Raw genomic sequence first — 22,044 nt, 5'->3', positions numbered from 1 at the left:
TCCCCTCGAGAAGGGGAAGGCAGGGGGCAAGAGAGCTCCTGGAGGAGAGCTGGTCTTGTGGCAGCAAGCATGACTTGTCCCCTTGGCTAAGCAGGGTCTGCCCTGGTTGCATATGAAAGGGAGACTAGAAGTGTGAGGACTGGAAGAGATTCCCCTCAGGGGATAATAGAGCCGCTCTGGGAAGAGCAGAAGGTTCCAAGTTCCCTCCCTAGCGGCTTCTCCAAGATAGGGCCGAGAGCAATTCCTGCCTGCAACCTTGGAGAAGCCGCTGCCAGTCTGTGTAGACAACACTGAGCTAGATAGAACAGTGGTCTGACTCAGTATATGGCAGCTTCCTATGTTGCCTACTGGCACCCCAGAGACCTGCTGCCTGAGGTGACCGCCTCACCCCACCTCATGGAAGGGCTGCCCTGGTTGGTACATTCTAAGGCAGGTCAAACTGTTGTTGAACAATACATTTTGGCTGGGGATGATGGGAGTTGTAGTTCACCAGCAGTTGGAGGGCCAGATTTGCCCACCCCTGCTCAAAGCTGCTCTTCCTTGACAAGGAGAAACCGGAGGGGCCCCGAGGCCTGCCCCATTTGTCAACTGAGTGAATGCTAGACCAAACTTGCAAATGGGGTCACTGCATTAGTTAACGGCGGCATGATGTAAATTCTGGGTGTTGCAACTCTGAAAATTCATGACTGTGCACATTTGCCTTGCCATGGGCGCTGCCGTAACTCCTCCATCTCCTTACTTAAGTAATGATTGTGCCAGGCATGTAATGTATAGGTTACCAGCTCCAGGAATAATCCATTGTGCATTGTGCCACCCTGAATTAACAAACGGTGCATTGCAAGGCATGGATTAAGCAACCTGTTTGAAATCAATCCCGGCTTCCGCCGACTCCTTCAAAGCCGATCGAATTGAACGTTGGTTTAAGGAAATAAGTCATACAGGAAAGAAAATTGTATTTGGTGCATCTCAGAAAGCAGATCCCAGCTTTTGTTGCAAAACAATGCAAGCTTCTAGTCCTTAACGGTTCCCTCATGGATTTGAAAAGCCTTGGCACTCTTCTCATCCTTTGTAAGGCTCCCTTACAACCTTCTGCCTGCCAGTCAAGGAAAAAGCAAAGAGCTTTGAATTCTGAATCCATGTTTCAAATGGCCTTGCATGGGTGACTGTTATTTTTATACTTTTGGGGACCAAAAGTATAAACAAAAAATGAATGTTTAAAACATTAAACTAAAATAAAATTGAACTGAATCTCCATTCTGTGACTCACAGCTGGTCCTCTCTGTCTTCTGAGGTTCCACCTGGCATTTGGCTGGACACTTTTAAGTGAGTCCGTCTTCATAAACTCAAGGCCAAATATTTAGGGTTTCTTTACATAAATAAAAATGAAAGCCCCATTCCTTAGGACTATGAAAGCAACACACCACAGAAATGCCTCTGCTTGGCAGCTCCATGACAAAATGCAAGCAGCCTCTCTTCTTCAAGAGAAGATAAAGCAGAGTATTCCATTACTTAAATTGTTCTCGGAGCTGAGAAGTTGCGAAGGTTTATCCTCGCTCGACCTTCCTGTAATTTAAAACTATGTTCTTCCTGAGCTGCTCAAAGTGGATGTGGCTAAGAGCTACTTCCTCTCAATCCTGTTCTAAGGTCTGGATCCCCTCAGTAAGAGCCAGTGAAGCAAGATGGTTCTGAGAAGCAGCTATGGACCAGGAATCTTTAATTCAGCTTTCACCTCCAGCTATGAACACACCGGAGACCTTTACCATCTTTATACAATTGGAGACTCTTGACCCAAGGAGAAGGGGGATGGGAGACCACCACCCAGCCAGTACCCTTGGCACCAACACAATTTGAGGCCTCTGTCTCCAGGTTCAGGGTTGCTATTCGCAGACAAATGATGGATCTGGGATGCTGGGAACACAGCCATGGCAATGATGATCTCTTCCTGGCTCTGACACTTGATGGTTAAGTCCCAGTCTGGACAGGAAGAATTTACAGTCCTTCCTGTTGAGAAGGGCCCATAAGCAGCATAGGTGGGTGAAGTCACTCAAAGTAATTGGCTACCCTTCACTGCTGACAGCAAGGGATGTGCGGCCACCGGATGCTAATGGACTACAACTCCCATCATTCTCAGCCACAATGTCTTTCAGCCTCTATCTTCTAAGACAGGGATTCCCAACCTTGGGTTTCCAGATGCTGATGGACTACAACTCCCATCATCCTCGGCCACAATGGCCAGGACCCAAGGTTCCCTAGGCTGGGAACCCTTGGCCCAAGGAGACAGTCCAACTCACCATTCTTGTAGCCCACCACACAGCTAGGCACAGAGCTTGGGGTTCGAGGTTCTAACCCTGGTAAAGTAAAGTGTGCCGTCAAGTCAATTTCGACTCCTGGCACCCACAGAGCCCCGTGGTTTTCTTTTGGTAGAATACAGGAGGAGTTTACCATTGCCTCCTCCTGCGCAGTATGAGATGGTGCCTTTCAGCATCTTCCTATATCGCTGCTGCCTGATACAGTACCATCGGGGATTTGAACCGGCAACCTCCTGCTTGTCAGTCAAGCATTTCCCTGCTGCGCCACTTAAGGTGGTTCTAACCCTGGTAGTCCCTGAGAATGGATGCACTCTGGGACACTTAGGGGTTGGGGGTTACACCCCCCACCATGATCCAAGCCACTGCGAATCGACACTCCTCCTCTCTGCACTGCCCTAAGCAGGGTTATTTTCTTAGTTACATGAAAGAGTGACAGAATGTTAGATGCGCGCGGTGCAAAGTGAGTACTGGCTGTTCCACCGAGAGCGACGTCAGTTCTTGTGCTACCCTCGGCTCCCGAAGTTTTATGCCTCTCCACTCAGCATCTCCTCCTGTGCCGCCGTGCATAGCATAAGAAGAAGGGATTCTCGGCATCCCAGAGAGAGAGACTTGGCTAAAGCTGCACAAACAGAGATCCAAATGCCGGGAAACAAATCCCCCAAGATCCTTCCCGCGCTGCGATCATCTCCTCTGGAAAGAGACCAAGACAAGCTCGCCCTGTGACTCAGATCCTCGTCTTTTGGAACTAAAACGGAGAGGCCTGCGTTTGCCAGCCACAGATGCGCGGTCAGCAGGCAGCAAAAGCCTCGCAGCGGCGTTGAGAAGCTCGTCTCGAAACTCCCCACCTCTCTGGGTGATCCTCCAGCAGCAGAGTGTATTTCGTGCTGTGCACGGGGCACAGCCAGGACTGCCCTTGTCCGCAGTCCCGTCACATCCGCAGCCAATGCACGGCACTGGCACAGCTGGGGAAAGAGCCGTACAGATGGCCAGGATGACCACACTTAGGCTGGGGCTATATCAATAATGCACAGCAGAGGCTCTGGGCTCTGGGAAGGCAGAGCAAACACCTGTGCGAGGCAGAGAAGCTACGAGAGGCGCAGGTGTGTATGTTGTGGGGCAGAGGAGAAAGAGGGAGGTGGCAGCGGATTTGAAGAAAGGACAGCACAACTCCAGCGGCAGGAAAGAGAGAGGCGGAAGCCCGATGCATGCAGAGTCAAGAAGAAGTGGTGCTATATCTGGCAAAATTGCGCACACACACACACACACACACACACACACACACACTCCCAGAATGCATCAGGCCAGAGGCTGAACTCAGAATCCAGCAGCTGATGCCTGGCAAGTTTTAATCCAGTGCCCTGGCCATGACTTATTAGGATCAGCAAGGATTTGTCACCCCCATGATATTTCACTCTGCAGCCTCAGAAATAACCCCATGCCGCAATTCGGCATTAGTGGGAGAAGGCACCAGCAGCTGGCCTGACAATAATGAGGGTCCAAAATTGAGGGGGGGGGGGATGTGCCAATTATACAAATGCTCTGAATGTCTGGATGCAAGCATTAGTGCAGAGGCGAGGCTGTCACTCTAGAGGCTGAGGGTCCCAGCCTGAATCCCTGGCAGCATCTCCAGGTAGGCAAAGAGTCCTCCGGAGGGCTGTTGCCAGTCAGTGCTGAGCCAGACTCAGCATAAGGCAGCTTCCTAGGTGACTGGCTCCAGCTCCATGGTGGAGTACAGGGTTTGCCTGGGGAAAGCCTCCGGCCCCATTCCCCAGCATCACTCGGTAAAGAAGGATCAGAGGCCGGGTTGCCCGAGACCTCGGAGAGCTGCTGCCAGAGCAGAGTAGACAACGCTGGGCTGCAAGGATCAATCATTTGACTCAGGACAAGGCCGCTTCCTACATGCACAAGTCTTCCCTGGAGAGGCCCTGTCGCCCAGTGGTTAGGAAATACGCTTCCCATGTAGGTCCCAGTTCAAGGAGCCCAGGCTATGTCTAAAGTCTAAGCCCCTTTTCAAGCCCTCCAAGCTGGTGGCCATCACCACTTCCTGGGGCAGAGAATTCCACAGATCCATTATGCACTGTGTGAAAGTGTCCTTGTTTTGCCAGTCCTACATGTCCAACAAAGGGCACCACCAGGTGCTTTTATCTGGTATTTTTCGACACCAAGACTGTATATCTCACTGGGAGTTCAGGGCTGGAGGAAAAGTGCCTCGAGAGGCTTGTAAAACTGGCAGGAGAGCTCCACCAAGCCAGCCTCTTGCTCTCTCTCACCTTGGCTATTGGGCTAGTGACTCTGGCCTCTCTAACCATCAACTGCTCAGTTTTAAGGCCAACCTTCATGACTGTTTTTCACACAGGTAAACGTGCCACAAGTTGATTTTCCCCCCGATATCCCAGCAGGTCAAAGCGGACTTCTGAATTTGACATTGTGTGGAGAAATCGCTAGTCTCTTAAACCCTAAAACTCTTTTCAAATGAACTATCCCAATGACAATGGATGACAAATCACCCCAGGGGGGAGCACTGACAATATGGCAAGCGTGTCCACGCTCCAGACAAATTGGTTTCCACAGGTGTTCCCTCTTCACCGGAAACTCTGGGAAAAGCTATCCTGTGCAGAGGGCTGTCAAGGAACTCACAGCCAAAGGGGTCCCAGTGCAGTCCTTAGTGTCACCTTCTGCATTAATTAAATGCCACTTTCATGACCAATGTCAGGCATATGGGGCCTTCCCCACAGAGGTTCGGCAACACTCCTAGCTGCAGCTACAGGAATATCACAGCCAGCCACTGGCAGCTTTCAGTTGAATCCTGGGAGATGTACACTACAGATGGTCCTCTACAAATGGGGTGCCACTTTAGTCTTTTTTAAAATCTCTATGTTACTAACACCTTCATCAACATACAGTTCCCAGAATCGTCCAGGGGAAGCCTTGACACATACCAAACCCACAAGCAGTTCTAGGGCAGATATGCCCTATACCACCACACCAAAATTGCCAAGGGAAAGAGAAAGACAGGAGAACGTAGGGCCGGTCTCAAACAGTCCATTGACAGGGGTTCTCAAGCCTGGGTCCCGCCATGTTGATGGACGATAAGGCCACTATGGGGGGACGGGGGGGGATGATGATGGAAGTGATAGTCCAACAACATCCGAGGACCCCAAGTTAGAGAACTGCTGGATTAGAAAGATGAAAACGGTGGGGCAGCACAACAGGAGGGGGGGGGGGCAAAAACTGGACAGGGGAGACATTTCTCCTGGCAACAGTTTGAGCTTTCCTTGCCCCAGAGCGTCACTTGGAAATGGACTGTGGAGGAAAGAGATTTGACCTGAGCATGTGCTTCTCGGGCTTCCATGTCCCACCAAAGCCGGGGCTTCAAAACAGGAAGACGAGACCCCCACCGAGCCCATAACCATACAAGTAGTCAAAAGCCACCCATTCCTACATCTGGCAATCGGGACACACTGAAACCTTGACTGGGAAACGAGGCAACTGGAGAATCTGTGTGGCCATTAAGCCCGTTGCTTCGGCCCCTGAATTTCACACCCAAACAGACTCCCATTGTATTCCAAGACTCTCTTCTCTGTTTTGGAGAGGGGGTGCAGCCGCCAGCCGCCAGCTGTGGAATCCAGAGCCCGCCTCTCCATCCCTAGCCTTTTACCCAGAGGCTTTCAGCTGGTATCAGACATTAGGCAGCGAAAGAGACAGGAGACACCTGGGCTACTGGAACCTGCAGAAGTCATGGAAGCCCTGAGAAGCATGTATTGTTAGACACAATATGGAAGGCACTGGCCAGGGTGTGTGTGTGTGTGTGTGTGTGTGTGTGTGTGTGTGTGTGTCTGTGTCTGTGTCTGTGTGTGTGTGTCTCTGAGCTCCTGGCACTCAGACTCCAGCACCAGACCCCGCTCTGTATCAGCAAGGGCTTTGATGATACTTGATGCCTCTTGGCAGACTGAGTTGTGTGTGTCGAGGGTGCCACCTAGGCTCAAGAACCAGCCTGCCTGGGCACCCAGCCAGCTGACCCAGAAGGGCCGATCTGGATCCACCAAGCCCTACACTCCGCCAGAGCGTCCTGCTCAATCTGAGCAACTCATCTTGTGAGTGACGACTAGGGGAAAAAGGAAGCTCTCTTGTACCGACTCAGACCCTCAGTCTATCCAGCTCGGTATTGTTTGAGAATGACTTTGCCTGGTCTCAGAGAGGGGTCTTTCCCAGGTCCACCTGGAGATGCCAGGGGCTGAACCTGGGACCTTCTGCATGCCGGGCAGATTTTATTTATTTTTCCATTCATCTCCCGCTCTTCCTCCCGGTGTACAGTGTGCATGCTTATCCTCACAACTACCCTATGAGGTAGGTTTGGCGGAGAACGGAGTGACTGGCCCAGAACCACCCAGTGAGTTTCATGGCCGAACAGGGGTTTGAACTCGGGTCTCCCTGCTCGTAGTCCAACCACTACACCATTCTGGCGCAGATGCCCTAGCAGCGTGCCAGGGCCCCGTCCCCTGCCCAAGCTTCCTGACTGCCGCCTCGGCTCTTTCGTGACACGCCTGCATCCGACTCTGCCCTGCTGCCTCGATACTCAGCTCAACCTCTACTTGGTTTGCAGCAAGCACCCACTTCTGGCCCACATGGACTGACAGCAAAGCCTCCCCTGGGGACGGGCTTTATAGCTGGAAACGCATCCAGCCTGGTCTCTTCGGGGACACCCAGCGTCATCACCAACCCTGGCTCTCTGACACACAGACCTTCGGGACGCATGTGCTGCTCTGTCCCACCTAGCCAAAAAAACCCCAACTGTAAAACGGGCTGATTCCTTCAGACATCCAGGCCTAGCTGGGAATTCATCTCCAGGAGAGAGAGAGAGAGAGAGAGTGCCACCCAGGGTTTCTGCTTTTTCCAAGGCAAATCCCACACCGGAGACGCCAGCTGGGTGGCACCACAGCCCACAGCTGTATCCCCAGCTCTGCACACTGCAGCTAATGCACCTGGGTAAGTGAGCAGTTTTCGCTCCCCTATTATTTAATTAGGAAGTCGCACAGCTCGTGCTGCGTTCCCTCCATTTCCCCTCGCTCTAATGGATCTTGTTTTGCCTCGTGCAGCACGGCAAACAGATGTAAGCGAACACACACACACACACACAGAGGCACGCACACAGCCCCATAAACAAACATCACCAACGGTAGAACGCCAGGTGCTGGGTAGGCTCCCGAAGAACTAGAAACCGGATCCTTTGGGGCTTTCAGGGCAGGTGGTGCTACCGGCAATCAAGAGCGCAGGACCCATATCCTGTTTGCTGAAGCACCATCACGAGGCAGCTGAGAGCAGAGTCGTGAATATGGCTGAAAAAAGTGACACCCAAGCTCTCACCCACAGTCCAAACAGACCCTGAGAAAACAGAACTGCACCCACTTGCATGCAACTCTGGCTAGCCTTTCCTCTCCTCCTCTGTTGTTGTTTTCCCCCATGCTGCAGATGGTAAGCTTCTTGGGGCAGGGACCTGTCAACAATTTCCCCCCAGCTTATTCTGGGGTATCTCAAATCTCTTACATTATGTAACTGCATCAATGAATCCTTTCTCAACCAATATGTTAATGGCAGGTAATAATTAAGGTTGTAAGGATCTCATTTTCACATGGGGAGAGGTTGGCTAAAATTGCCCCACAATAAAATCACCAGAGGTCACTGTAACAGGGGAAATGTGGCCATTATGAGAGAAGCTGGTGTGCCACTGGTGATCTGCTCAAAATGTCCTGGGTGCATCTGTGTATTGAAATGGTACTGTGGTTCACATTCACACAATGGTTCAAATCTAGGTTCAGTGTGGGTTTCAGACATTAGCATAATTGTGTGAACCCACGCCAAGGTGGTTTATGGCCCGAGACAAATCTGAGATTCCTACCTTGGTGCAGGTCCACACAATCACACTGATGTTGGTAACTCACACTAAACCTAGATTTGAACAATTATGTGAACAAGGCCATCGCTGGGCTTTCCCTTCCTTTAAAAAAAAAAAACAAAACCATTTTAGTTTTATAAAGTTGCAAGCTTTTTTTATTCTTGGTTCTGGACTGCTTTGAAAGCCAAGCAGTTCATACATTTAAAGAGGAACAAAACATATGCATATCGCTTAGGGCATCAGATCTGGGGAAGGGCTAGGCTACCCCCCACACACAACTGAGCTGAGGAACACTGTACTAGGTAACAAGAATCCCACTCAGTGCCTGGGGTTTTCCAGCCGTGCCCAAAGACCAAAGGTCCTGCCCAGGGCTGGCTCAATTCCACACAACACCTAAGGAAATTTGCAAATACTGATTTGTATTATTTTTATTTTTATTTTTACAGACACCAGGAAAGGGGAGGGTGAACCAGGATCACTTGCAAGGGATCCTTGGGCATGCTTCTCGGATCGTGCTGGGTTTGCCAACTTTCTGGGACACCTCTGGTCTTCGAGGATCCTGGGGTGAGGGTAGGAAGGAGTAGGAATCTGCTAAGGACCTGGAGAAAGACGTGAGGCTGTTGAGGCAGAAGAAACAGCGAGGTGGAGAAAATGTGGAGCTGTCTACACTGCTTGGCAGCAATTCTCCAAGGTTTCAAAGAGGGCTCTTCCCCAGCCCTGCCTGGACGGTACCTGGGACCTTCTGCGTGCAAATGGCAGGCTCGACCAACAAACTATAGATCCTTTCCCACTGAAGCTGTCGTCTTCTACTGAATCAAGCCATTCCTCCATCTAGCTTGGCAAGAGCCAGCGTGGTGTAGTGGTTAGAGTGCTGGACTAGGACCGGGGAGACCCGAGTTCAAATCCCCATTCAGCCAGGAAACTAGCTGGATGTGACTCTGGGCCAGTCACTTCACTCTCAGCCTGACCTACTTCACAGGGTTGTTGTGAGGAGAAACTCAAGTATGTAGTACACCGCTCTGGGCTCCTTGGAGGAAGAGCGGGATAGAAATGTAATAATAATAATAATAATAATAATAATAATAATCTACTCAAGACTGGCGGCAGCTCAGAAGGGCCCCAGGCAGGAGTCTTTCCCAACCCTACCGAGAGATGTTGCCAGGGGCTGAACCTGGGAATCTCTACCACCAAACAGCAGCCTTTTATACCTCCCCCCATCTCTTTCCTGCATCCACTGGGTACCATTTTGTCTGGCCCCTCCATCCTAGCCCCACCCCCCAGCTCCTTGGCACACCTTTGCGGGCCAGATCCTCATCTTGATGACACAGCACAGAGAAGGCTCAACCTCTTTCCCGCCGCCGGCTACAGCTGTTTCACTGAAGCCCAGCCAACTGTCTGCTCCCTCCTGGCCTTCTCCACCACCTCTCCCTCCTTATCTCCCCTCGCTATCTAGGCCTTTATGCCACACCCCTGCAAGGCGCTCTCTAGCTTATTACTCAGTCCCTGTTAATCATGGCACACAGAGAGAAGCAGACAGAGGAGACGAGGGCCTGGGAAAGGAGGTCACTCTCAAGCCCGCTCTTCTGGTTCCTCCTCTGACTCAGCCCGGGTGCAAGAAGTTGCCCGCAGGAGCCTTCAGAGCTGATGAATGGCAGCACCATAACATATATGTAGGGCAGCAAAATCCCACAATAGCAAGGAAGAAGGAAGTCTAGGATGCTGCTTCCCAATGCGGCCAATGTCACAGGAACATAGGAAGCTGCCTGCTACGGAGTCAGACGGTTGGTCCATCTAGCTCAGCATTGTCTACACAGACTGGCAGCGGCTTCTCCAAGGTTGCAGGCGGAACAGTGTCTCCCAGCCCTAATCTTGGAGATGCCACCAGGAAGGGGAACCTTGGAACCTTCTGCATGCAAGCAGGCAGGTGCTCTTCCCAGAGCGGCCCATCCAAATGCAAAGCAAGGCAGCCCCTGCTTAGCAAAGGGGACAACTCATGCTTGGCTACCACAAGCCCAGTGCTCCACCCTGCCCAGCCCAGCCGGGAGATGCTGCCAGGGAGTGAAGCTGGGTCCTTCTGCATGCTAAGCAGATGCCCCACTACTGAACCATGGGCTCCTCCCACTCAGGCCTTTCACCACCATAGGCCACTGTCTTCTCCTGAGGCAGACCCTTGGTCCAGCTAGCTCGGGATTCCCTACACTGACTGGCAGAGCTCTCCAAGGCTCAGGAGTCCCTCCCAGCCCCACCTGGAGATACAGCCAAGGAGTGAGCCTGGGACCTTCTGCACACCAAGCAGTGGCTCCACCACAGAGCTACAGCCCCATCCGCTGGGGGGGGGGAATAACTCACAGCAGACAGCACTCCCGTGGGGAGACACCCACCCAAACGCAAACCAAGGTGGATCCTGCTCAGCAAACCTGACCCTTCAGGCTTGCTGCCACAAGACCCGCTCCCTTCCACTTGCCAAGAGGCAATGAGAGAGCAGTCTATGCTCCCGGGCCAAAGTCCAGGGTCTCCATAGCCCCAGCCCCACCCCCAATCCTCTTTAGTCTGTCCCGGATGGCGTGGTTGCATGGCAGAGCATGATGATGCTTAATTTGCAGGTGGGGCGGGCCTCCAAAGGCCTATAGGTCTAGGCTCCAAAATTACCGAGGGGCATCTTGTTCATGCTCGCAAGTGAGGGGACTGTCTAGAGGCCGCTCTGCAAGTTCTCGACTGAGCTGGGAATTCTCACTTCCAGAATCAAGGCTGGCCAGTAACTCTCCGAGTGGGGAGTCGGTCTTGCAGTAGCAAGCAAGAACTGCCCACTTTGCTAAGCAGAGTTTGTCTTGGTTTGCATTGGTATGGGTGACTACATATGAGCACCATCTGCTGTAAGAGACTCACCCCTCTAGGGGATGGGGCTTTAGTTCAGTGGAAGAGGATCTGCTTTGCATGAAGGAGGTCTCAAGGTTCAGTCCATGGCAGAATCTCCAGGTAGGGCTGGGAGAGACTGCTACCTGAAAGAGTCAGCGTGGTGCAGTGGTTAGAGTGCTGGAAATGGACCAAGGAGACCCAAGTTCAAACCCCCATTCAGCCATGAAAGTCCCTGGGCGATTCTGGGCCAGTCACTTCTCTCTCAGCCTAACCTACCTCACAGGGCTGTTGTGAGGATAAACCACCATGGACACTACTCTGGGCTCCTTGGAGGAAGAGCAGGAGTCAAATGTCAAAATAAATAAATAAAGCAAGTCTTGGAGAGCTGCTGCAAGTCAGAGTAGACAACACTGAGCTAGATGGACCAATGGTCTGACTCAGTAGAAGGCAGCTTCCTATGTGACTCCAGCCCAACCTTTCAGATCTCTAACGGAGGTCCTTCTTCAGCAGGAGAGTGGTGATGGGAAAGAGGAAACAACAACAAAAAAAGGAACTCTTTGGATGCAGAGCACAATGTTTTAACCAGAGGGGACTTTTTGTTTCCAGTGTCTTGCCTGTGAAATATCCTCCCCAGACAACTGAAGAGGCATCCATTCCAGCCTTTTTTCCTACACCAAGTTAAAACCAACTTAGCCACTCTGGCTTTTAGTGGATAGTCAATGACAGGCAGCTTTATTAATTTCTGCCCATCTGCTGCTTTTAAATATTCATTTTATGGGTTGGTGTGAAGCCGGCTGCTTTTCTTTTCATAACTGGTTCTGCTTTTTCTGCTTATTTTACGATTAAAGGCCAGTGCCTAGAACTGTCAATTTCACTGTGGTGTTATGGTTAGTTTTGCAATTTAAATGCATGCATCATTTTTGACTAGAGACATTTTTATTTTCGTTTAGACTGGATACATTCACAAAAGAGGGGGGACAACCACAGATACCTAAATAAACAAACAGATATGTTGCCCAGAAGCTTAGTATGGTGTGTGCATATGCTACTAAAGCATACATGAGCCAAGAGATCACCATAAATGCAATTTATGTATGCAAAGGGGAGGTGAACCATTGTTTTACAGACATAGCAAAATGCCCCCAGAAGGCAGAAATGTGTATTAAGAGTTAATTGGGCAGGCTTTTGCTCACCCTTTTAGGCTCATATTTATTCTTGACCCTTTGCTCTTAGCTTTGAAGCACGACAACCTTTCACTTTCCTTAGAGTGAGGTGAGTGGGGTTGCTAGGCATGCAAATAGGTCTGAGATGAGGACGGAGAGTGGTGCAGTGGCTGCTGAGGTCACAGAGGCAGTAATGGCTGCCTGAAAAAGAAGAATGTGATTATTTCTCGTGAAGTTCCAGGAGGAAGGAGCTCTTCCAAGTGAAAGACTGAAGGTTTATTACCCACACAGAAGAAGATGCTTCCTGGAACCAGGCATGGCCTACACACACGTATACATGGAGGCAAACATGTTGCTTCTTCAGCGTGTGTTTTGTTCTGCCACACCAGGTGGACCAGCTTCGCTTCCTCAGAGGTTTCTTAGCCCCGTCATCCTATCAGCATTTCAAGGCATCCTAGCCACAGCCTGCAACAGCCTCCACAAAGAAAAGTACACAGGTTGTCTCTGAGAGTGAAGGAACTCCATCCATTCTGGGCTGCTGAACCAATCATACAAAAGGCAGATTTGTAGAGCAGGGATCTCTCCCTCTGTGTGTGTGTATATATCACTTTTATAGCCAAAGAAAAAGTGTCCCTTTTATTTGCACGTAAGAAAAAGTAAATATTGTACTAAGAGGGAGGCAAGCCAGAGAAACAGGCAGCATAATATTAATAGTAACAACAACAACAATAATACTAATAACAAAATATCCGTATCCACAATGAAGTGAAGTACATTCACTGTGTCCAAAGGAACCCCGGGGAAATGCTTAAAAACCAGCCTGTTGGATTTCATTAGGGTCTGACTCATAAGTTAAGGAAGATCCGTTCTCTTCAAGAAAGCAGGAGGAGAGAGAAGAGGAGTCTTCTCTAACCTGGGGGAAACTGAAAAATAGATAATTCACTCTGAATTTCCCCTTCCCCGCCTTCCTTCCTCCTGATGAGCAAGAAGCACACACCTCAGGATTCAGCAGGTACAGACACGCAGAGCCACACAGAGAACTTTCATCACTGCTTTTACTGCTAACCTGTGGAAACTGCTGCTGCAGGATATTGCTTCCTCACTAAGCATAATGGGAGGGGTGTAGGGGGGCGACCCTATAAAACTAGATGACGTGGCATGAAACTGAAGGCACGCCTTTGGTATCTGAGCTGAATGGAGGGAGAAGGGTATTTACATCCTTCTGTACCTGGGGACTGATGTGATCTTAACTCTTTGGGAACAGCCGTAGTGGCCAAAGGTCCATGTCTGGGCAAAATGTAGGGTGCTGCTAATGCTTACAGTAGAGGTTCCCAACCTTAGGTCCCCAGATGTTGTAATCTAACAACATCTGAGGACCCAGGATTGGGAAGCCCTACTTTAAAACCCTACATGGTTTGGGGCCTTGTTATCTCATATATGAGGTTCCCCCAGCACGTGAGATCTTCTAAGGCCTGCTCCAGGTTCCACTGCATGCGAAGATGAAATCAGCCTTCCCCAGAAGCAGGGCCTTTTCTGCAGCAGCCCCAATGCTCTGGAACCCTCTCCAGAGAGCCTCCCTCCTTGCTGGCCTCTCAGAGTCAGGCAAAAACCCATTTCTGTTTCCACTGCCCTTTGAAAACCAATTGCTGTTTTGCTCTGGACAAGTGTCCCCCTGGGTTCATTGCCTGATATATCACAGAGGTTGTTGAGTTTGTTTTTTCCGGGTCTGATCTCAGTGTGTTTAGAGGGTTTTTTTGTGACCTTATAAAACCAGTGTGGGGTGGTGGTGGTTTTTTAATGAATAGCAGCCTAGACATATTTTTTGTTTGTGGGTACGTTTCAAAACCACCGCTTTCCCTTCATTCTGTGCTTAAGAATATTAACATTTAAGAATATTAACTGTTTTCCAATGCCCCTTGTGGTTGGCCCACCCCTACTCTCTACCTTCGGGCTGCACAAATTCAGCTTCCAGCTGCTGTTGGACTACAACTCCCATACTCCCCCTCTATTGGTCACTGTGGCTGGGGATGATGGGCATTGTAGTCCAACAACAGGTGGGGGAGCTGAAGCCATGCTCTGCCCCCTTCCCTTCCGCTATTAACTCATCGCTTGGTTGGCTCCTCCAAGATCAGACACATCATGCACTATCTCAAAGGGGCACGAGAGGGTCTCTGACAATTGCCCGCAAAAGCAGGATCTGTGTGCTTCAGAATACCAAACAGAATGTAATTCCCACGGACATGCTATTGTAGCACAACCACAAAAGGCCTTTGACTTAACCCCTTGATCCTCATCTATAGCTGAAACAAAGTCTAAGGAGGTAAAAACCATACTGACTTAAGACATCCCTTCCTCTCCAAGTCCTTCCTTCCCATCTTCTCCCTCACAGCCAACCAACATAGATTGTTAGGTCTTCGGGAAAGAGACCTCTTCTTTCTCCGGGTGCTATATATACTCCGGGCGCAGTATGAAGAGTTTGAACAACAGGAAATTGGAACACCAATATCAGCATCACATTCAAGGCTTCATGGGTACATGTCCTTTACCGCTTTGCTCCTATCAGACACTCAGAACACACAGCCTTTGATCCCCGCATTTTAAAAGCCTGGGTGGGGATATCCAGACATTTCCAGAACTTCACTTGAATTTCACAGACACATTTTTGATCCCAAGTGACTTTTTGGCATTTTAGCAAACTGGTGCATGTCAGTACACAAATTTCAGAGACAAATCTGGAGCCTCTGAAGTGAGGACAAAAAGCTTTTGGGACAAAAATGACACTTTCCTTCTGCTGCTCTGAAACACGTGATGTTCCCAGAAAGCATGCTTGCATCATATGGATTCTTTCTCCCTGGCAGAGAAGCAAGCAAGAGATGGCAACTCTCTCTCTCTCTCTCTCTGTACTTGTGCTTAACTATTTTAATAATCAGCCTAGTTAAAAAAAAAAAATCCCTAAAAAGGAAAATTCTCAATTATCATCATTTCAGAGAGGAGATTTCAACTAATTTAAGCACATGGGAGAAACCAGCAGAAGTTGCCAGGAACATGATGTTCTAGTCCCCTAACTTGGCATCACATCATTCATTTGGTATTCATCAGGCCTCTCATTTGGGGGTTCAGCTTTTAAGGCCTCTAATCCCTGAAAAGTTAACAAAACTGATTCCTCCATCAAATCTGATGGCGAAATCCATCAGACATCCAACCCTCCTTCAGTGGTTCTTGTTGATCCCAGGATGTGACATTTTATCCTGTGGATCCTGAGGGTGGGATGTGAATTACAGCTCTCCAATGAGCCCCTTCAACCCATCCTGCTGGACTGGACAGAACACCCCAGGGAGTAGCGATACTGTGCTTTGGAAACCGCCTGGGGGAAGTGGCATCTGGAGGACGATTTCAATTCCCTTCTCCAAGACATTCTGCCATGTCTGCTCTTGTTACCTGGCTCCAGGTGAGAAGGACAACCCTTCAGCATCTGCATGCCTCTTTGTCTTGTCTCTTTGGGGAAGCCCCCCCCCCGCCAACCTTCCCTTGCTTCTGCCAGGTCCTCACCCGCCCACCAAGCAACCCTCCAGGCCTCGGTTCAGGCTGCCCCCTGCTGCATCAGCAGTGCTGCTGACAGCCAAGCTGGGCGGGCTTCCCTGGTTGCCAGCTGCCACTCCAGTGGGCATCCAAGCAGAGGACAGGACCAGCATGTCCATGCCCTCCTCACCACTGACCCAGCCACTCCACCATGGGGCTCCAGCTTAGGCACTGCAGCTGCTACTCACCTGGTGCGTCACAGCCAAAGACGCCCTCCTCCTCTGCTGGGACCCCCAAGCTGCCTCGTGAGCAGCCCACATCTTTGCCCATGGCAGAGTTCCCTCTCCACAAGACAAGCCCTCCCACTGCAGTACACACAACGCCTTCGTACCCCTACAAGGAAAGCTGGCACAGCAGATGAGGGCAGCAATGAAGGCACGTACGTACACACACACACACACACACACACACACACACACACACAGCATGCATGGCCCAAACATCCACAGCCCAGAGAGTTTATCGCCCTCCATGAAACGCTTGGGGTTGCCTTCCAAAATGCTATTCCCAGCCACACCAACCAGCAACGTATGCCTGGACTGCCCTTTCTCCTAGGTGCCCCACCACCAGAACCCCCATCTCCACACCCTGCCCCCTGCTACTTCCAGTGGACAGCCACCTTCTCTTTTCTTCCGGGCTCCTCTGGCCCACATCCAAGTTAACCCACTTCTGGAAGACCCCCGGTGCAGGGAGAATTGGGAAAGAGGGTCAGGAGAGCTGCCCGAGTGGGTGGACAAAATGCAGGATGCGGACAAGGGGAACAAATCATCAGATAGGGGCAGCAAACCAAAGGAGGGTTCTCCACCTACTTCCGACCCGAGCTGTGCATAAAGTGGAGTGGTGAGAAGACTTGCAAAGGGGATCTGTCTGCCCCCAAGTGTCTCTTGGGAAAAAGACCCCAAGGGTGGAGACGACCAGATAGAACGTGCATAATCCCCCAACCCCCGCTCCCGCTTTCAATCGGCCAGCCGTGCCTAGGGTGTAGGAAGACAGAACCATCAGCTACCATGCTTCCTAACTGCCACTTCTGGAAAACCGGAAAGCCAAGCTCGCTGACAAAGGAAACTAGCAGATCCCAGAGAGTATCTGGCAAAGAGAGACATTTGCAAGGATCCAGGACCCACCGGGCTGCAGCGGGGAGATCTTCCGCCCAAGATCTCCTCCAACATCTGTCCACCAGGCAGCTGCACCCCCCTCCCCCATGGGGACGCCCCAGCAGCTTCGCCAAGCCTTTCCTCCAAATCCAGCCTTTCACCTTCACAACTTTCTCAGCAGCACATCAGCTTCAGGTACAAGCGAGGCCAACCACAAGTCCGAGAACCACCCAAATCTGGCATCGACAAGGACAGGGGCCGGGGTGGGGAGGTCTCCTTCAGACCATCACTCACCTGGGATGTAGGAAAGCGCCGCCAAGCAAACTCCAGTCGTCCACCAGCCCCCAAACCAGCCCTTCTGCAGTTTCCCAGCCATCGGAGAGAGTTCCTTAGGTTCTCAGGATGCTAACGTGTCTTCAGACAGATGCGAAGCTGCCTCGAGGCGCGCAGGGCTTTCCAGTCGAAGTAAAACCCCCGGAATCTTCTAGCCACCACGGCATCAATGTGACCTACTCACAAAAAGCACCTTCTTGAAAAGGGTCCCGGGGGGGTGGGGTGGCTAAAAGAAAAGGGGGGCAAATGAGGCGGGGGGGGGGGGCAAATGAAGCAGAATATCCACCAGGGCAGCCAGATGACTCACACGCACGCCCCCCCACCAACTCGGTGCCGAGAGAAAGCAGCGCAGGATCCCCTTGTCCTGCGGGGGGCGGGGGCCAGCTAGGCGAGCGGGCTGGCGGCGGGGGTCCTTGGCGTCCCAGCTGCGGACCAGTCGCTCCCTGCGCTCTTTCTCTCAGGGGCCAGCTTCCGGGCTCGGAGGCGAGGCGAAGCAGCAGCAGCAGCAGCAGGGGCGAGCTCGAGGGGAGGAGGAGAAGGAGCTGAAGGAGGGCGCCTCCTCAGGGGCCGCTGCTGCTGCTCAGAGTCAGAGCAGATCCCGGCGCCCGGCGCTCACTCCCCGAGCACAGCCAGGCTCGCCAAGCCAGTAAGCGTTGCCGCGCTCCGGAGCCTCCTGGTGGGGCGAGAGTCCGCGTCGGGTGCGCCTCTGCTCTCCCGCCCCAGCCGCAGATCCCGGCTTTCTGCCGAAAAGAAGACGACGACGACGACGGAGGAGAAGGGCGCTTCTCCCGGACTTCCCAAGCACGCTGCCTGCCTGCCTGCCTGCGCGGCGCTCAGGGGGCCCCCCCGGCTGCTGCCTTCAAGGCGCCCCGCGGCAGCTCCATGGGTCGACCCCAGCCCTTGGCGAGCGCGGACGCGGCGGCGAGGAGGAGGCGGCGGCGGCGGCGGCGGGTCCCGGGCTGCAGCATCAGCGGCGAAGCGCGGGCGCCTCCCTTCTCGCCGCTGCTTGGGCTGCCTCTGAGCTCGCGAGGGGGGCGCGGGCACGCAGGCGCGCCCCCGGGCAGAGTGGGGGCGCGCGCAGCGTGAGGCGCGCCCGGTGCCGGCCCCGCCCCTCGGCTGGGAGGTCGCCGCATGCAAAGCAGCAGGCCGGGCTTGGGGTTAACTCTCCCCTTGCCGGCTGTGGGGAGGGGCGGGGGTGCGGCGGGGACGCCTGCGCACTGCTGCGCTCTGGGCATCGCGATCCTGGCCCGCCGGCCCCCTGCCTGCCTGCCCGCCCGCCTGCCTTCCTCGCCCTGCCTGTGCTTCACCTTGTCTTTATTTGCCATCTGTTTCTCTTGTTTTCTTTCCCTCGGAACTTAGGAAGCTGACTCTTGGCCCATCCAGCTCAGAACATAGGAAGCTGCCACATACTGAGTCAGACCATGGGTCTATCTAGCTCAGTATTGTCTACACAGACTGGCAGCGGCTTCTCCAAGGTTGCAGGCAGGAATCTCTCTCAGCCCTATCTTGGAGATGCTGCCAGGGAGGGAACTTGGAACCTTCTGCTCATCCCAGAGCGGCTCCATCCCCGAAGGGGAATATCTTACAGTGCTCACACTGGTTGCCCATTCAAATGCACCCAGAATGGACCCTGCTTAGCTAAGGGGACAAATCATGCTTGCTACCACAAGACCAGCTCTACTCTGCTGACTACACTGACTGGCAGCAGTGGCTCCAAGCAGGAGTCTTTCTCAGCTCTACTTGGAGATGCTGCCAGGCATTGAAGCTGGGACCGCCCATCTGCATGCAAAATGAATGCTGCAGATGAAATTATGAAGCAGCCCTCGGGGGTGTAGCTATCATTGAGTGGATGAGTTCAAAGAACACGGGCCCCCAGCTCCTGAGGGTCCTCCAGATCCACCCCTCCCTATTTTCTTCATTCTCTCCCTCACTCTGGGGGTCTGCCAGAGAGAGGGATGGACACGGGGCCCTCTCTCCATTAGCTACACCACTGGGCTGAGATCCAGGATAAATTACTCCGGAGCACTCCTTTTGAAATTAAGTCACTTTAAGAGTAACTCCTGAATAGTACCACTGAGTAACTTGGTCTAGATGTCAGCCACTGATTCTGAGCTGGGGTTTCAGTTGCCACTGAACCAAGCCCAAAATACCTGTCCCTGAAATAAACATCCATTCTCTCCCCCTGCCTTCTCTGTTTCCCTTCCTTTCCAATGCCATCTCCCCATGGTCATAAATTAGATTATGAGCCTCTATGGGCAGAGAGCTCTCCTCTCATACTTTTAAAGCAATTGTGCACATTATTATGAGACAAATAATATGTGTTTCAGACGGCAGTCTTACGCCTGCTTTCCTGGTTGAGAGTGCATCCCATGGAGCTCATTAAAACTAACTTCTGAGTTGTTTTTAACTTCATATAAAACAGAGTGGTAAAATGCTAGAATACTAAAATTCTAGTAGGGATGTCTGTGGTCAGTTTCATCACCTGGGCTGTGAAATATCCCAGACGAGCCTGAAAGTTTAAACTGAGCCGGTCAATTTCACCTGCACCTTGAAGCCCTCCAAGGCTTCCCTAGCAAGCAAAAGCAACAAATGTTCAATGTGTTAAATGTATCTATTTCTCTGGACTTTGTTGCTTCTTGGTTTTTTTAAATGTATTTATTGTAGATTCTTGGCAGGGTCAAGCTTCAGACTTGGCTGTTCAGCCTGGCAAATCAGAAACAGGTGAGTGCTTCAAAAGAGCCAGTGTGGTGTAGTGGCTAGAGTGCTGGACTAGGACCTGGGAGACCCGAGTTCAAATCCCCATTCAGCCACGAGACTTGCTGGGTGACTCTGGGCCAGTCACTTCTCTCTCAGCCTAACCTACTTCACAGGGTTGTTGTGAAAGAGAAACTTAAGTATGTAGTACTCTGGGCTCCTTGGAGGAATAGCAGGATATAAATGTAATAATAAATAAATATAAACAGGCAGGGATCCAGGAGGGGCAGAAGGTGCCTGGTCAAAGGCTGCCAGGGGTGACCAGAAGACCCAAAGGAGCCCAGCTAGTATCCTCACACCAAAGCCTGAGAACTTGGGCTTTATAGGGCCTGGTGAATGAGGATTGGCCCCTGGAGGTCAGCTGACAGAATGCAGGCTGGTATTGCAGCCTAGATGGCGCCCTTGAGCTGCAGAGCTCAGTCTGCTTGGCTTGCACTGAGACTTGAACTGGTGTTGCCACCAGAAGTAAGTAGAAACAGCCTGACTGCTGGAAAACTCAGATCAAGACACACCTCCTAGAGAGGGCATTTATTTTAAGAACTTGTCTCTTACTTTTTCTTCCAAGGAACCAAAGCAGGAGAAGATAGTGAGAACAGAGTAGCCTCCCTTAATGTCAAGCTCTCCAGACTAGAGGAAGACAGCAGTTAGGAACATAGGAGACTGCTGTATACTGAGTCAGGCCATTGGTCTATCTAGCTCAGTATTGTCTTCACAGACTGGCAGCAGCTTCTCCAAGGTTGCAGGCAGGAATCTCTCTCAGCCCTATCTTGGAGATGCTGCCAGGGAGGGAACTTGGAACCTAGATGCTCTTCCCATAGCGGCTCCATCCCCTGAGGGGAATATCTGACAGTGCTCACACATCAAGTCTCCCTTTCAGATGCAACCAGGGCAGACCCTGCTTAGCTAGGGGTTCGAGTCATGCTTGCTACCACAAGACCAGCTCTCCTCTCCGAGAGTTTTACACTCGACGACCAGGGGTTCCCATTCTTGGATAGTAGCACCAGATTGCCCATTACTGTCAAATGATTCCCCAATGGGCTTCTGTGTATGTGTCTCAGCTGGACTGCGTTTCCCTTCTCTGACCTGCACCCTGGTGATCGAGGGGTCTGCTCTTGACCTTCCAGGTTCCTGCTCAAAGCCCCTGGGTGTCTGAAAATGACCCTTTCATTTCTTTCTGTTCCATCGTCATACCTCCCTGGTGGTTTCTCTCAATGCAGCCCAGCTCTGCGTATCTTTATTCTTAACCAACAAAACCTTCCGTCTCTGATTTGTACCAACTTGGGCAATGTCGCCAGTGAGACACAAAGACGTATAGAACAACAGCCGTCACCACGCTGGTTACAAAGTCATGCTGATTTCAAGCACCATTAGAATCAGCCTGGGAAGAAATCAATGGCTGGGAAATAAGAAAGGAGAGAATCAGAAGGGGAGGATTTTGCACGCAGAAGAGGGGACCCAAAAAAAGCTATTAAAAGATGCCTACTTGGTACCTTTGCAAGCCTCTGCTCTGTTTATCTTGTCAATGCTTCATTACCACACATGGAAAGAAACTGGGGAGCTGGAAAGGCAAACAGATTAGCCCCAACAAGCATTGTTTTAACATGCAGGTGGGCAAAAGAGTCTCCAGTAGACCACGGGGGCTATAACTCAGTGGTAGAGCATCTGCTTGGCTTCAGAAGATCCCAGGTTCAATCCCTGGCGTCATCTCCAGAAATGTTTCCAAGCAGAGACCCAAGAAGTGTTTCTATGCAGAGATGGCCTTCACTGGACTGGAGCCAGTGATCCCAGCCCATAATAACCAATGCAAGCTTCTCGGGAAATGTAGGTCCAGCAATAGGACATTCTTTTTCACACAGCACATGATTAAACTGTGGAATTCTCTGCCACAGGATATGGTGATGGCCATCAGCTTGGATGACTTTAAAAGGGGCTTAGACAAATTTGTAGAGGACAGGTCTATCGGTGGCTGCTAGTCTTGATGGAGATAGGCTACATCCAGGTTCAGAAATAGGATGCTTCCAAATACCTTCATCTCCTGCTTGGGGGCTTCCTAGATGCTTCTG

General features: G+C 51.5%; 1 protein-coding gene across 5 annotated transcripts in view; it reads right to left on the bottom strand.

Annotated features, from left to right (window-relative positions):
• The window catches only part of NECTIN1 (nectin cell adhesion molecule 1), a 183,265-nt gene extending 165,366 nt beyond the window's left edge, over window positions 1-17,899 (bottom strand). For all 5 annotated transcript variants that reach the window (XR_008311049.1, XM_053269578.1, XM_053269580.1 and 2 more), the window contains exon 1: window positions 17,189-17,899. Coding sequence is in view for 4 of the 5 variants with exons in the window: in XM_053269578.1 (XP_053125553.1) it covers window positions 17,189-17,270 (82 nt within the window). In the remaining variant the exon portion in view is untranslated. The remainder of the gene's footprint in view (window positions 1-17,188) is intronic.
• Window positions 17,900-22,044: the final 4,145 nt, after the last annotated feature.

This window comes from Hemicordylus capensis, chromosome 8, assembly GCF_027244095.1.
Source record: "Hemicordylus capensis ecotype Gifberg chromosome 8, rHemCap1.1.pri, whole genome shotgun sequence".
Lineage (NCBI taxonomy): Eukaryota > Metazoa > Chordata > Lepidosauria > Squamata > Cordylidae > Hemicordylus > Hemicordylus capensis.
Note: the sequence above shows the minus strand (reverse complement) of the source record. Positions and strands in the feature narration are given on the sequence as shown.